Below are 15656 nucleotides of genomic sequence, written 5' to 3' on the forward strand. Positions count from 1 at the left end.
TAGGCTGCAGCAGTGGACTGAGGCCAGCTGCCAAGCTGGCCTTGGGGGCAGAGTCTTGAACTGGCTTCCAATTCCTAACAAAAGCATTGGGAGGAAAATGCCCAGTTCTCTGCCAGCAGATTAACTGAGCATGGAAATCCCGCTATACCTAAACAGCATATTCTAAGCAGTGCAAAGGAAGGTCGTCCCATGCCAGCTCTTGGAACAGTGAGCCTCTGTTTTCTGTGAACATATGTTTCTTTGCCAAATCTTTTTTTATTTTTTTAAATCAAGAGAAGCATTTATAGTTCTCTAGACTGAAGATCTAATGAGTGGATGTGTCTTACAGTGTCAGTGTCAGCTGTAAGGAGTACTACTTAAAAAAAAAAAGCCCTCTAATAAATGCTTTATTTATTAAGCATGCTTCAGCACTTAAAAATACTCTGAAATACTACGTATGATTCAAACGAGCATGACTTAGACTTTATGGCCTAGGATGTAGATTACTTAGTGAAAGCATGAGCAGCAAGGAGGAGCCGAGGTGCTGGTTGAGGCTGGAGCAGCGAGAAGGGGGCCACAGCCAGATGGAACCCCTTGCATCCTGCCTTCTGTGGGATCATCATGTCTGATCCAGCTTTGCCAATGTGGGGACATGGAGTAGGGCAAGTACACAGCTGGGCTTTTTTGAGCAGCAAACACCCTTGTCAAAAGCTCAACATGCCCCCTGCACACAGCACTGGCAGAGGGGTGGGCAAACCACCCGAGCCACCCCTCCAGCCTGACCCCTGGATACAGCCCCCTACCCTCACCCCATATAAGAAAAAAAAAACAGCTCCCCTCTCAGGGGGCGAGTAAGCAGGGGAATCTGTTAACTCATTCTTGCTCCCCACCTGCTAAAGCAGTGAGTGAGTGAGTGAGTGAAGTCGCTCAGTCGTGTCCGACTCTTTGCGACGCCGTGGACTGTAGCCTACCAGGCTTCTCTGTCCATGGGGTTCTCCGGGCAAGAATACTGGAGTGGGTTACCATTTCCTTCTCCAGGGGATCTTCCCGACCCAGAGATCGAACCCAGGTCTCCTGCATTGCAGGCAGACGCTTTAACCTCTGAGCCACCAGGGAAGCCCTGCTAAAGCAGGGGCCCTAATAAATCCTTGCCTGAAAAAAGAAAAAAAACTCAACATGATAAACACTAGACTTTTAGAGTTTCACTAAGATAGTTCTATATACAGGTAAGTGAGAAGAATGACTGTTCCATAAACTGTCAGAAATGGAATGCCAGACTCCACGACCCACAGGGAGGGATATGAGCACTCACCGTCACCGTGTTTTCTTCGATCACGTATATCTGAGGGTTGTACGTTTCAATTTCTGCAGCTGCTGTCAACTGTACTGTCTGGAAAGTCGACTGGAACATAAGAATAAAGAGCATATTTTTATCCTAGCAGAAGTTAATGCATAAAACAACATGTCCATTATTTATTTCCTTGTGGAAAGTGACTAGAGCAAATGCCAACTCTGAAGACTCAAACATCTTTGTGTGCTTAAATCACTGATATGACAGGACCCCACACAGAAACTTAGGCTGTGTGGGTGGCTGGGCCCTGCAGTGGCAAATTAAACTGAGTCGTGGCGGGTGGGGTCTAGATATCAGCTTGTTAAAATGTCTCTCTAGATGACTCTTAACTTGAAAATGGGTGAAAAACAAAGGTTTAGAACTGAAGTTTTTAATTGGGAAAGATCATAGTTTAGGCTTTTAAAAACTTAAGTTTGTGTCGTGAGAGAAAATTGAAAACTTTATGCTTGCCTAAGTCACAAAATGAAATAGAAAATCAAATTAAAAAAGAGAATTTTTCCTCTGGGTACACATGTATAAAATAATACTGTTTGAAGACCACATGTGTCAGTAGCAGACACCCTAAACCTTATGTCAGCGCTATATAACAGTGATAACTTCAGATTTCTTAAGTATTTCTACAAAAATATTGGATTTGGGGTAGGCATTTGGAAGGACATACATTTTATGCTGATGTCATTAGTAACCTCCACAAATGAAATAGTTTTGCATGTGCTCCTGAATGCACTTACAGAAAAAGCTATGCACTACCGCTGTGTTGTTTTCTCCGTAATCAAATATCAGGACTGATGCTTATTTTGAGATGAAATATAATGCCTGGATTTGAGAACTGCCTTCCCATGCTCTGGCTACTAGGATTGAGTTTTTCTGGTTACCAGGCACATGATTCAATATACTCCATGAGGTAATTTGTTAAACTATATCTGGGAGCCAGAAGAAGAGAATGCATATCCAAAAAGTGAGCAATTTATTTCTTTTCCACTGGCTCGGTCTCTGATTAGTCTTCTTAATTTTCTCAAAATGGAAGACTGCAGCAGAAGTTAACCCTGATTACTGGTCCCTCAAACATGCATTATTTGGGGAACATTAAGAGTACTGACAATGGTTTAAATTTAAAAAGGAGTAACAGTTTAGTGAATGCTCACTTCATAGTCCCTGCATAGTACAGGTGAAAGCATTTCCTTACAGCACTGATATATCTGCCCTCCCGAGTCTGGCTGTTCGCACAGGCGCACAGCCCCTGCATGGCTGATAAGTAGAGGTGGGCGTACCATGCATGCTCAGGAGAGGGAAGTCACACCTGCTAGCATTCGGCCTTTTCCAGAGCAGCCAACATGCCACTGATTTGGAGGTCTGAGCAATCACTTTGTGATGAAATTACTTTGAAATGCTGACTTACACTGCCTCAGATAAAGGGCAAAAAGTGGTATATTAATGGGCCCTAATACAGGAAATAGGATTCCTATTTCAGACTGGGTCTCCTAGGTGGTCTGAACATCCACTTGGCTGTTGAAATAGCTGAAAACAAGGTGGGGAGAAACATTTGACCTTTCATGAAAGAGGAAGATGTATAAGCCTTGATATACAGTAATTCCCATGAGTGTTTTTCAGCATAAATAATACACTGCTTCAAAATTTTGCTCCCAGAAATGAAACTGCTGCTTCTGAAAACCTTGGGAAGGTACTTTAAAAAGTCTTACAGTTAAAATGATGTAGCTTTAAACAAACTTGAGAAAAACCAAATGCATTTTACAGAGTTGGAGTGATTGCCTTTTGATTTGCAACGGTTTTCCTTCCCAGCTGGCAAAGATTACTATGAAAACATTTGTTCCTCAAATCCAAGGAGCCAAGATCCAATGGGTAAAACTCAGCACCAATCTGCAGCAGCTGGGATGGTGGCATAACTGCGTGCTTTGCCTCTTAACAGTATTTAGAAGCGTCCTGAAGGCTTGAAAGCAACTAACAAGAAAACCGACTAAAAAGCAAACAAGCAGAAAACCCAACTCCTCACTCCTCCACTTCTCTAGCAAATTTCCCCCTGCCTTTCACAGCTCTTCGGTTATTTCTTTATCCAAGAATATTGCTTATATTTTTGTTCCAGGGACAAGTTTGGAGGGAGCTAATTCTCCAATGTTACATAAAACTCCTCAGCAGGGAATGGGGTCTGCTGGAGAGATCACGAAGTGGTTAGAATATAGGGAATAGCATACAGTTGGTAAGCACCTTGAGGACTGATTTATTCATTTTAAAATCACCTAGAGCTGCAAGGCCCCTTGGAGATTTTAGACTAATTTTTATTTTGCCTTAGAGCCAATGTTAGTAAAATGAACAACTCGCTGCTTATGTAGTCAGATTTAAAGAGCTTGGTCCATCCTTCCAGTTTCCGAGCCAGACTGAAATTCTGGCTTCCGAAATCTCTATTGGAAGCAGCTATCACTACTGCCAAGTCACACTTGCTGATGGAATAACACCCTGACATTGTTCTGGAACTTTCTTTGAACTTTTCATGAGATTGAAATGACTTTAAAAAAAGTTGTAAGCAAACTGGAGACTTCATGAGAGAAGGAGTAAGAACAGGCGAGTAGAGTGTTTATCTGGCTCTAGGAAGACAGATCCTTAGGTCGGATTCACCCTCCAGGTGGTCTGAGATCAATCAGCAGCCCCCTGGGGGTGCCAGGAATGAGGCTGAGATGTGCATGCTTTGATTTGGGTGTGGCAGAGGAGACCAGAAGGTCAGAGGAGAGCATGAGGAGACAGATAGAGAAGGTGGCCCCTCACACCCCAGACAGCAGAGGGGATCCTGACACCACTCCAGGGATTCTGCTGTGGTAGGTTGGCCTGGGGTCTAAGAAGCAGAAGCTTTGCAAGCACCTCAGGGATTCAGAGGCACAGCCAGGTTGGGCAAGCCTTGGAAAGGGATGGAAGCATATTACTTCCAAGGTAAGATTGCTCTGGGCCACTGGGCACAGCTGACATTAGCCAGAATGCTAATTTTGTCAAGGGGTGTGAACTTAAAGCGAAGCTTTACATTTCCTTGCTATCCATAAACCCAGTAAATTAAGCTGATACTTACTGCTGCGAAAGTCCCATTCCAAATCCTCGTGGACACATTAAGGAAGTATTCTCCTTTCACCTGAAGGTCTCTCAGCCAGCACATGATGTTACTGCATGAAGCGGTTCTACAGTTCTTTCAGGTTGGAGTCAGTGATAAGAGAAGTTAGTATGAGCTTTAAAAGAAGAAATGCTAAAATTTTACGAAGACATAAAACCCAGGGAAGGATCTAGGGAAACTGGCAGTCTCGTGAACTATGAGTAATTATTATATAACCCTTCTAGAGATTCTGGCACTTTGCCTCAAAATGTAAGAAGTACACGTCCTTTGCCCTGCCATTTCCCATCTGTATGGAGGACCTCAGGAAATAATCATAAATGAGTGCAGAAAAATACAGCAAGCCTATTTATTGCACTACTATTGATGAGAGAGAGAAAAAAATAATTCATGTTTATCAACAGTGTACTAGTTTATTACTGAATACACTAAGGGCTTCCCTGGTGGCTCAGATGGTAAAGAATCTGCCTGCAATGTGGGAGACCTGGGTTGGATCCCTGGGTCAGGAAGATCCCCTAGAGGAAGAAATGGCAACCCACTCCAGAATTCTTGCCTGGAGAATCCCAATGGATAGAAGAGCCTGGTGTGCTAGAGTCCATGCGGTCGCAAAGAATCAGACAACTACTCAGTGACTAACATGTTCACTTTTTCGTGTATATACACAAAATTCAGTACAGTTTAGTTAGTAACCTCATGATAAAGATGCCTTCCTTGAATTTTAAAAAAGTCGTCATTAAAAGAATCAATGGTTAACAAGGAAGGGTTAGTGGGGAGAGAGGGATGAATAGGTGTAGCTCAAAGGAGTTTCCGGGCAGTGAACTATTCTGTATGCCATCATTGTGCATCCACGTCATTATCCATTTGTCCAGACTCATAGACTATACATCAAGAGTAAAACTACTGTAAACCATGGACTTTGGGTAATTATGATGTGTCAGTAGGGGGGATTTGATAGTGTGGTAGGCTGTGGATATGTGGGGGCAAGGGTATATGGGAAATTTCTGTAATTTAAACTCATTTTGCTGTGAACCTAAAACCACTGTAAAAATAAAGCCTGTTAAAAGATCTATGATATATGGGCCAAAGAAAAAAGGTAGCTTGGTCCACTTATGTAACAGTATACATGTGCCTATTTGTAGATGAATGATTATAAAGAAGAATGCTCAGTAAATGTTAAGTGGTCAACTGTTAGATTTCTAAAGAACTTTCGTTTCTGCTTTGTAGTTTTTTGTGTTCCGTTTGCTTTATATTGGAAGTTGCCATTTTTACAAAGTCAAACATTTTCACAAAAATATGGAAACTTCTAAGAGGTATCATATTTTGGCATACACTGAGATGAGTTTCTCCTGGGCGTTTTTACATACCTCTGTTCAGATTTAGACCACATTTACACTGTAATTACACTATAGTCACTTAAGAAACTGTTTCATTCTCCTAGCTTCCTGTTTTCCCATCCTTTCTGAAACAAAAGAATTGCAATGAAAGGAAAACAGGAGAAATTCCACGTTGTTCATAGAGGAGAACTGACATTGATCTTGTACATGTGCACTAAGTCACGATTCTATGGACTGCAGCCCACCGGCTCCTCTGTCCATAGGATTTTCCAGGTAAGAATATTGGAGTAGGCTGTCATTTCCCTCTCCAGAGGATCTTCCCAACCCAGGGATTGAACCCACGTCTCCTGCTTGACAGGCAGATTCTTTACCACCGAGCCCCCTGGGAAGCCCTGAAGTTGATCTTACTGTTTGCTAAATGTTTATGTATTTGAATACTTAATAATGTGCCAAGCACCACGCTAGACACTAGACAAGCCTCTTTCCCAAAGAAAGTGGCATATAGTTGCACAGCAGGATTTGATCAAATATGGAAAGCAGAGCAGGGTTGTCAGTCAAATTTAACAGCTCAATAAAGACATCAGTGATTCTGTGGAGAAGGTGAGAGAGGCTTTACCTCGCATACATGCCCAGCTCCCGCCCAGCTCTTTGCAGTGTTTCCAACATGCACGACACAAAACTAGTTTGACATGGGGTCCTTTTGATTTCATGAAATTATAATAATGGCATAAGTGATAATACCAATACCCTGGATTTGAGTGTATATTTTCTTGATTCACACAGACCATCAAAGGCAAAACAGGAAAGTTCTCCCACATGCGTGGTGGCAGGGAAAAAGAAGTGCCTCAATTTCCAGGTAAAACAAACAATGAATCACCCAGGGAAATTTTCACCCCATTAACCTGTCCTTACCAATTCTTTTATGTGCCGGAAATTTTCACTCTTGAAAGATACAGAAGAAGACGTCTGTCCTATTTTCAGTGGATTTATTTCGGCTTCGCAACTGATGTCACCAGCCTACAAAGAAGGACATCAAATTGGTCTTCGGAAGCAAGATGGTTTATGATGTTTTCAACTTGTTAGGAAATCCTGTTGTCCCATGTTGGGTCAGGGGAGGGCTCCCAGGATTCCCTTCACTGTGCTGACCTGGCCACACTTCTGTACATCACTACTGTAATTCTGAAGTATTCAGGTCCTTCTGAGGTGACTGGACAGCATGGCACCGGTTTTTAACAGTCCATGTGTGATGAAAGAAATTTGCAATAACAACTGACTATGAGTGATTTCACTCAGGTTCTTTCCTGTGGAACAGTTTAGGCTTTTGCTTCCCTGTGGTCACCTCTGAACACCACAGAAGTAATGCTGCTGTAGCATCAGCTAAGCGCTAATCACGGGGTTTGGCTAGAGTCTCTCGGAACTACCTGGATGGCCCTTAAAGGAAAACACCAGTGCTAGAGCCTTCGCCTTGGAGATTCTGGTACAATTGCCTGGGGTAGGCCTTGGCATCACACAGATTCGAAAAACGACCCAGGTGATTAAATGAGCACCCAGGGTGGACAACTACTGGACAAAAGCCCTGGCTGAGAGCTTGAAACAAAGCTACTGACTGCAGCTGTGTGGCCCAATTACTCTCCCACCATGGGTTCAACCTCTCACTTCCCAGCCAGCTAACTTCTCTATAAACAGGGCTCTGACACAGTCAGATCTTCACCTGATCAGAACGAGGTGCTAATAATAATTTCTGCTATCTGTAAATCCCTAGACTCAGACATTTCTGATGACAATATCCTGCTTCTAATATGAAATTAACTGCTAGTTAACTGGCACCCAGGGTGCAGAGGGATTATCTTTTCAGTTCCTCGTCTGTAAGAGGGCAGGCATGATCACCCCCTCGGGGTGTCCCCACATGGGAAGCGTGCATTTTACAGGCAGTTCGGCTGCCCTTACCTGATCTGTGTGCACCCCGGTCAGGTACATCAGCGGGTTCTTGTCTTTGGTGTATTGAGGGATGTGGATGATCACAGATGCCATGCTTACTGGAACACTTCCTGTTGTTACCTGTGTAGTAAGGACACATTCTGATTGTTGCTACATCAGACGCACATTGCAAGGAAAGTGATCAAAAACCTCAGGGTTGATGATGGGCAACTATTAAGTAGTTAGATTGAGTTCCTATGACAGTGAGTCACTACTTTATGGACTCTCTGAGTCCTTGTGTTTTCTCTCTCATTAAAATCTCAACATCTATGATTTGGACTGGTACATAATTTGTGACTTAGGAGATGGTTAAAAACACCTGCCATCTGTGGGTTTGGCCTGTCAGGGCATGAAGTCCCACTCTGCCCCTGATAGCAGTGGGGCTTAGGCAAGATACTTGACCTCTTCATGCTTCAGTTTTCTCATTTGTAAAATAAAGATAGGCAGCAACTCAGTAGCCATGCACAGGTATAGCCTCTGTTCTCACTGGTGGGAAGTCTGTCCTAGTTTTTCAGGGCTCATACCCTATTGGGGTTAGACATTTTAAAGAACGCTCATAGGAATAATAATCCTACCAATCTCATAACTGATCTGGGAATTAAATGGGTTAACATGTAGAAAGCATTTCATACAAAGGCTGATACTTATTATATGTCTTTGAATATTATTTTATTGTTACTACTAATTGACTAAATGTTTCATTAAACAAGTAACTGCCAAATACCATGCACATTTTGTAAATTCCATCAATTTGGATCACAAATCAAGATTCCTTTAAGGACTTTTTAAAGAATATAAATTATCACCAAATTATAGAGTTGTAACCATTTGACAGATTAGTAGAATATGTACAAAAATAAAATGACAGGCTGGTAGATGGATTCTTTCCTTTTTATTTAACAAAGTTTATGTAATGTCATTATAAAATAGTCTCTCACAAATTCGTTTCTCTTTATATAACTGGAAACAAACTTTAATAATTACCAATTAATAGCCAATAGAAATTGATTTAAAAATATTTTGTATACTACTTAGCATGAGTGTACAAAGTAAATATTTGTATACAAATGGTGAGCTTCTCAAACAGAAGTGGTTTCCAAGCATAAATTGGTATTATATTGCAGAGACTTCTGTCCACAGTAGTAGCTTTATGTTAATACTCTGTTGATTAATATTCAATATTTGCTTTCAAAATACACCAATAATCCCTTACCCTGGATACAAAACTATGTATCAATACAAAGCCCAGCTGTTTATTTATTGATGGCCCATCTTTGTGGTTCTCAAAGAACGGCACCTGGCCCAGAAGCATCCGCATCCCCCGGGAACTTGTTAGACCTGCACATTGTTAGGCCCACCCCAGACGTTTTGAATCAGAACTACTGGAGATGGAGCCCAGTGACATATGTTTGACCACACTCAGGTGATCCTAATGTGTGCTCAAATTTGAGAACCACTGGCATATTTCAACTTCGTTTTACTTTCTTCTTCTCTTCCTGCCCTCATTCCCGGCACCACCCCCCCACCCCCCCACCCCCCCCCCCCCCCGCCCCCGCCCCGCCTCTCTTGACTTCCCACTCTTATAACAGGTGTACCAACCTTAATGGAGAAGATGAATTTTGGACCAATATCTTCAAAACTGTGCACGACAGAAGAAACATTCCCATCCAAGGAGACTTCATAAAAATTTATGTTGGTAGATCTGTTGGATGATATTTGTAAAGCTGAATATTTTAGTTGTGCTATTGCTCTTGAAGTTTAATATTTCTTGTACTTATATATCTTCCAGCTTATATTACAAGTGAAAGAATTCACATTTAGGTACAAAACATTAAAGGAAAACAAATATTTGTTATGGACTTAAGGCCCAGTATACATTTCTAAGGCTAAAACAAGTTCATTTCAAAACATATCCCTTCATGATCATTCTGCTAAGATTCTTTGTGTTACATCAGTTGTATATATAGATACATATGTCAGCTGTAAGTTTCTAAAATAAGTACAAATGTATTACTTTGGAACCTGTAGTGAAACTCTTTGCAAGATTGCTATTATATTGACTGCTGTGTTAATACAGTGGACACCTGGTCCTTATTGATTGGACGAACAGATTTATAAGGCAGAGGCTTTTCCACTTGGTATGATGGCTGAAATATCATCAGGCGTTAGCTCCTGCACTACTCATCACGGGATGCCTGTGAAACGGTGTGCTGCTGCTGCTGCTAAGTCACTTCAGTCATGTCCGACTCTGTGCGACCCCATAGACGGCGGGGTATACATTTTGTTTATTATTCCTTCAGTATTCTTGCCTGGCAAATCCCATGAACAGAGGAGCCTGGCAGGCTACAGTCCATGGGGTTGCAAACAGTCGGACACAACTTAATGACTGAACAATGACAACAATCCTTGGTTTCAAGCCAACTCTGACGCTTTGGTCTGAATCGGGGTAGGTCCATCTGTTTCCACCACTGACCACAGAAACCACTTCTAAGATGGCTGACTCAGGAATTTTGTTAATAGATTAGACCTAGAAGTAATGGCCTAACTGAATGTCTTTACCTGGGGCTGCTGAGTAGGGTTTGCAAGTGGAAGAATGACCAGGCCTTAGGGAACCCGCATAGGACAACCCAGACTGAAATGTAACTGAATACCATTCCCTCTCTTCACTCATTTCTGGGAATCTGAGGCTGAATTCCAACCAGGGCAGCTTCCTTGTGGGGTAGAGGGCAGTTAGCAGGGGCAGGAGTCTGAGAAGCAATATTTATTGCCATCAGACAGTTTATCCTAATTATAATACATTTATTCTATTTCCTAAAAAAAAAATTGGACTGGATATTTTCAAGATAGAGTCCTTTGGTTTCTTTACTGAAAATCTTGCCTTTTTCTCTTTTATGCCTTAGAATTTTCCCCCAAATTCTTAAAAGGAAAATATGTCAAAGGGACTTAAATAAATGTAGTATTTGTCAAGGTTATGTCTATGAGAGGAAATAATGATTTGTCAGCCTTACATGGAAAATGGGAAAACTTAACTGGGATTTAAAACAGAAAGCCTGACTCCAATAAAAATTAATTTAAAAAATAAAATAGAAAGGCTGGCTGTATGTGCCTTTCAGATCTTTGTGTGAGCCCCTATGTATGGCCAGTTTTCAAATTGATTAATATGCTCTGTTTCTGCATTTTAAAGAGATCCAACATTTTTTTCATTTGTTCTTTAAGGGTTCCATCAGTTACTTAAATATTGATCAATATATTTACATTAGCAGTTAGCTATAGTGGGGCAGATCCTGTTTTAGAAATAAACTCCACTGTCATCTATTTCCACCCATCATATTTGCAAAATATAATTGCACACTTATATACTATCAAAATGGTTCCTAAGGGATATACTCAATAATTGGGATTGGGTAGAACTTTTTTGTTTTCCAAAAAGTAAGTAAACTGTGTGTGTATGTGTGTGTGTGTGTGGCATATATCCTAGTAGATATAGACCTTGTATCTGGAAAATATTCTGAAACAGCCGAATTAGTCATTACAAAATGACCAGAGGAGATCGGAGGGATGATTTCTCTTCATCGTGCATTTTTCCATGATGTTTGAGTTTTCTATCCATGCACATTAACATCTTTCTTTTTAAAAAGATATTAAGACAAATTATCTGGATGATAGGTTTAGGAACCGCTTTAGCTTTATTCTTGCTAATTCTCCGTATTTTTTAACTTCATGATATACTTTAAACATCAGAATGTCTGAGAATCCAATTTACCATCACAAAAAATACATAGCTAAGATTTAGTAAATGTGAAGTCCCACTTCAATATTAAATTTATTTCATCTCAAAATAACTGAAAACATTGGCCATGGTGGGAGAACGGAATGATGAAAAGGCTCTATTAACAAAAAGCATTTATGATGAGAAAGTAGCATTATAGGTAGGAAGGAAAACATTTAGGTAATGTGGTGCTAGCAATCTCTTCGGCTGCAGCTGTTTTCAGTTACTTATTTTAGCAGCTGAGGGCCCTTTGAAATCTGTACTTACTGAATAATTTTTCAGGGATGGATGACTTGAGATACAGTTTCTGCTTTTGCCGTTTGCAACTCACTTTATACAGAAGCATTCTTTTCATCTTTGCTCATGTGTCTTGAGCTCTAGACATAATGACATATTTTCCTTTTTGTTTTTGCTCAGGGATCTGTTGGATGATCCACATATTCCATGCTTTTAGGGGTTGGAGTGATGTTAGAGAAAGCTGCGATCACTGGACACTTTGTAGCCGGCTCCCTGGGGATACGCTGCTGTGTGGTTTCCAGGGGTCACTGATCTGTGCTGCAAAGCTGCCACAGTGTTTCAGCAGCTAGAGAACTCTGGTTCCCAGGCTTGGAGGTGGGCCTCGCCTGGGACTTCTGTAGCTGCACAGCTGTGTGCAATGTGTGTGCCCACGAACCCGCCTCACTAAGTGGGAATGAAGGTGATAATATCAGCACCTGTGGTATCTACAAGTTCCTCACCTCGCAAGACACCTGTCTCTCCGAACAATTCAAGATAATAGGCATCAAGTGGTACTGTTTTGGCCGGAGCTCTCAGGTTTACTTGCTTTGGACAGACAAGAAAGTGGAATAACTCATTTCTTTCTGGATGACCTCTTTTGAAAAATGCCTCATTTCATCCTGGTTGGAAGAAACCCCTAATCCACTGTGCCAGGAATTTTCTGTGACTAGATTCAATATTTGTGCCCAGGGCTTTGATGTCCAGGAGTGGGGCTACCCCTTGAGATCTCATGTGGACAGCGGGACAGAGGTGTGGGGAAGGAAGTGGTGGCAACTCCTTGGGGCCCTGCGCGCTCTGGTCTGACAGCTTGTCCGAGGGCCTGCAGGGGAGCTCCCCTTGGCATGTGACAGACAATTGTCTTTCTGGTATTGCTCTTAGTAAATCTAAAGCGTCCCTCAAGAGTCCCCCAGGGACCAGTGTGCCCCTGGACTTCTGTTTTAGTTGACAAGGAGGAAACATTTAAATTCAAATTCTCCAGTAAAGAATGAGCATGTAGAAGACTTCTTTAATCATGAACCAAATGTGTTGTGAGCTGTGATCACAGGCTCCCACTGTTTCACCTACCTTGTTATGTGAATTTCAGCATCATACAGCAGCGAGAGTTTTAAGTTGACTGAATTATCTGCCATGTTTTCTTCCTGGCTTTCACTATTGAAAGGAATATTAGGAAATTACTGAAAGAGAAATATTAGAAAAGCCACTTTTCATCAATTCATGACTTCATCATGTTTTACCTTAAGGCTCGGAAACTGATAGATGCCTGATTCTGAAGGTTTTGAAGATTGAAGTCGAAGTTAATAGTGAAAGTCACCTATATACAAAATGAAAACTCATCAATCTACGATGCTTTGTACTCAGGGGCCAACAACAACAAAAAAAGTGTCCCATAAAAGTAAACTCACTCCCATTTGATTCTGAATTTTATGAAACTTAAGCTTTCTAATTTGTAGAATATCTATGTATTTTTCCACCTTGCCTCACCTTGAGAACAGAACTGAATTTACTTAACAAATACATACAGCAGGTCTCCCTAATGACTCAGTCAGTAAAGAATCTGCCTGCAAAGGAGACCTGGCCTTGATCCCTGGGTTGGGAAGATCCCTGGGAGAAGGAAATGGCAACCTACTCCAGTATTCTTGCTTGAGAAATCCCATGGACAGAGGATCCTGGTGGGCTAGAGTCCATGGGGTCACAAAAGAGTTGGACACGACTTAGCGACTACACCACCACCACCACCACCATACTTATCACAGGCACTAATACTTGTCTGAATTTGAAGGCTTTGTGCTGATGTAAAATTTGCTTACCACCAGGGGTTAACAAATGATATCCGTGACTATGTGTAAACCACTTTGACTGGTGTTGGTCAATGTGTTCAGAAAAAACTTTCTATGTTGTATGTGTCTTTGGAAATGAATTGCACAGGGGAAAATCCCACTTTTATTAATAATTTAAAGCATGCAGATATTTTAAAACTTCCTTTAAATATGCAGCCAATTATTTTGTGGTGCCTCTCAAATGATGACACTTAATAAAGAAAGATGGTTCACTGGTGAGTTAACACCAATGATGAGAAGGGGTCAGCAGAGATTTGGGGATGAAATGGAAGCTGTACCTGTTGTTTGCTCTTTAAAGCAGGGTAGCCCACATTGCAGGTAACAGACTTCTGAGATGAAGCAATCTGGCAGGTTACTTCTGTCCCATCAACCTGAATGAGACCAAAGAAACAATGATCAATTCTTTTTCAATGTCTGTATGTGTGTGCACTCATGCACATATGTGCCAAAAGAAATATAAACCACCTAGATATTTTAGCAGTAAGGTTGTGTTCACACCAAGACTTGAAAATCTTCTATGTATTGTCCAGATGGCTAACATCTATTTTTATTGCTAGACAGGCCACCCAACAAAACAAAATCAGATACTGAAATTTCCCCCAGAAATAAATCATATGTCGTATTTCAGAAGCACAAAATAAATTTAATCCACTATTTAGAAATGCTATCTTTAATACTTACCTTTCTCTCAATATATTTGAAAGTTATAGTTTCAAGAGAAAAGCAAATAAAATATAGCTTTTGTTTATATTTTAAATAACTTAAAAGAATCATCTTCAGATTTCCTCATGTTTCTTCTCTTTAAAATAAGAAGCTGTCATTTGGCCCAAGAAATTTAAACACTAAAGTCAGAATCGGTGTAGAACACTAAATCTATTAAGTTCACAATGACTTGAAACTGGATGAAACCATTTTTAAAATCCTTTCATCAAGTAGTGAATTTGGAAAATCTCAGCTTTTCCCTTCTCTCCTTCTCATTGCTTGGTGGCAGAGGGACCAGGGGGGCATTCATGGTCAAGTGCGTTCCTGGTATAGCGATCAAGTCAACATGCGTAACTGACCTCGATGGAATGCATTATCTTGGCAGCAGCAAGACCTGTGGTTACAAAGCTTGGGCTGAGCTGTGGGACTCTAATTTCTGAGAGCAAGTGCAACTCCCAGCATCTGTGCAGCTCCATGGCAGCCTCATCACACAGATGGCTTGAGGAGAGTTTACGGTAGAGTCTGGCTACAACTGCCAAGTGTCAGGTCAAAGGAAAAATCTGATCCAAGCCATGAAGCTGAACTGGTCTAGATACACAGCCAGGCTATGTTCTCAAGTAGTTTAACTAGTTGGGAGCCACCAGTGTGAAGATTGATCATGTTGAGGGGCAAGGAGTTTCTTCAGAAAACACAGAGGACCTGGAGATTCTAGTAGAAGGAAGACAGTAATTGACAACAAAAATAGCAGTTAACACCAGAGTGCCTTCACATACCGGCATGGACCAGGAAGCAAAAAACAGGTTTTCTGAAAAATCAACAACAATCTCAGTGTTGTAGGCACTTTCCTTCTTGTTTTTCAGTTGTACTGAAAATGTTAACCTTTTGTTTTGGTTGCTGACAATGAAGGGCTGTTGTCTGTTAACAGTAAAAAGGAGAAAAAAAAGTCATTACAGTTTTGTTTTCTTTAAGTCAGCATTCAAATACTTTACTCATTTAAAAAACAAATTTTGGATTTACTATTTAGAGACTGAGAAAACTGCTTATAACAAATTATCTTCATAGTAAAATAATATTGGCAATGAATGAATAAATCCTATTGGGTTTTCTTCTTTGTTGCTTTTAATTACATTGCAGAAAAAGACTCCATTCAAATATAAATGGTTTTATATTTCTTAGTGCTTACTTCTATATGGATGAGAGAAATTGAAATTTATACTCTCTATATTGAAGTATAATTGATTTATAATATTAGTTTCATGTGTACAATACAGTGATTGAATCTTTTTATAGACTATACTCCATTGAAAGTTATTACAAAATA

General features: G+C 40.8%; 1 protein-coding gene across 1 annotated transcript in view; it reads right to left on the bottom strand.

The window, feature by feature from the left end:
* Positions 1–15656, bottom strand: part of ITGA2 (integrin subunit alpha 2) — a 108758-nt gene that overhangs the window by 6180 nt on the left and 86922 nt on the right. The window contains exons 20-28 of the mRNA XM_019982863.2: positions 15109–15250; positions 13912–14004; positions 13031–13107; positions 12861–12944; positions 9350–9452; positions 7721–7831; positions 6686–6790; positions 4404–4517; positions 1292–1381 (exon numbers count right to left, since the gene is read on the bottom strand). Of these exons, the coding sequence (XP_019838422.2) occupies positions 1292–1381; positions 4404–4517; positions 6686–6790; positions 7721–7831; positions 9350–9452; positions 12861–12944; positions 13031–13107; positions 13912–14004; positions 15109–15250 (919 nt within the window). The remainder of the gene's footprint in view (positions 1–1291; positions 1382–4403; positions 4518–6685; positions 6791–7720; positions 7832–9349; positions 9453–12860; positions 12945–13030; positions 13108–13911; positions 14005–15108; positions 15251–15656) is intronic.

This window comes from Bos indicus, chromosome 20 (assembly GCF_029378745.1).
Source record: "Bos indicus isolate NIAB-ARS_2022 breed Sahiwal x Tharparkar chromosome 20, NIAB-ARS_B.indTharparkar_mat_pri_1.0, whole genome shotgun sequence".
NCBI classification, from domain to species: domain Eukaryota; kingdom Metazoa; phylum Chordata; class Mammalia; order Artiodactyla; family Bovidae; genus Bos; species Bos indicus.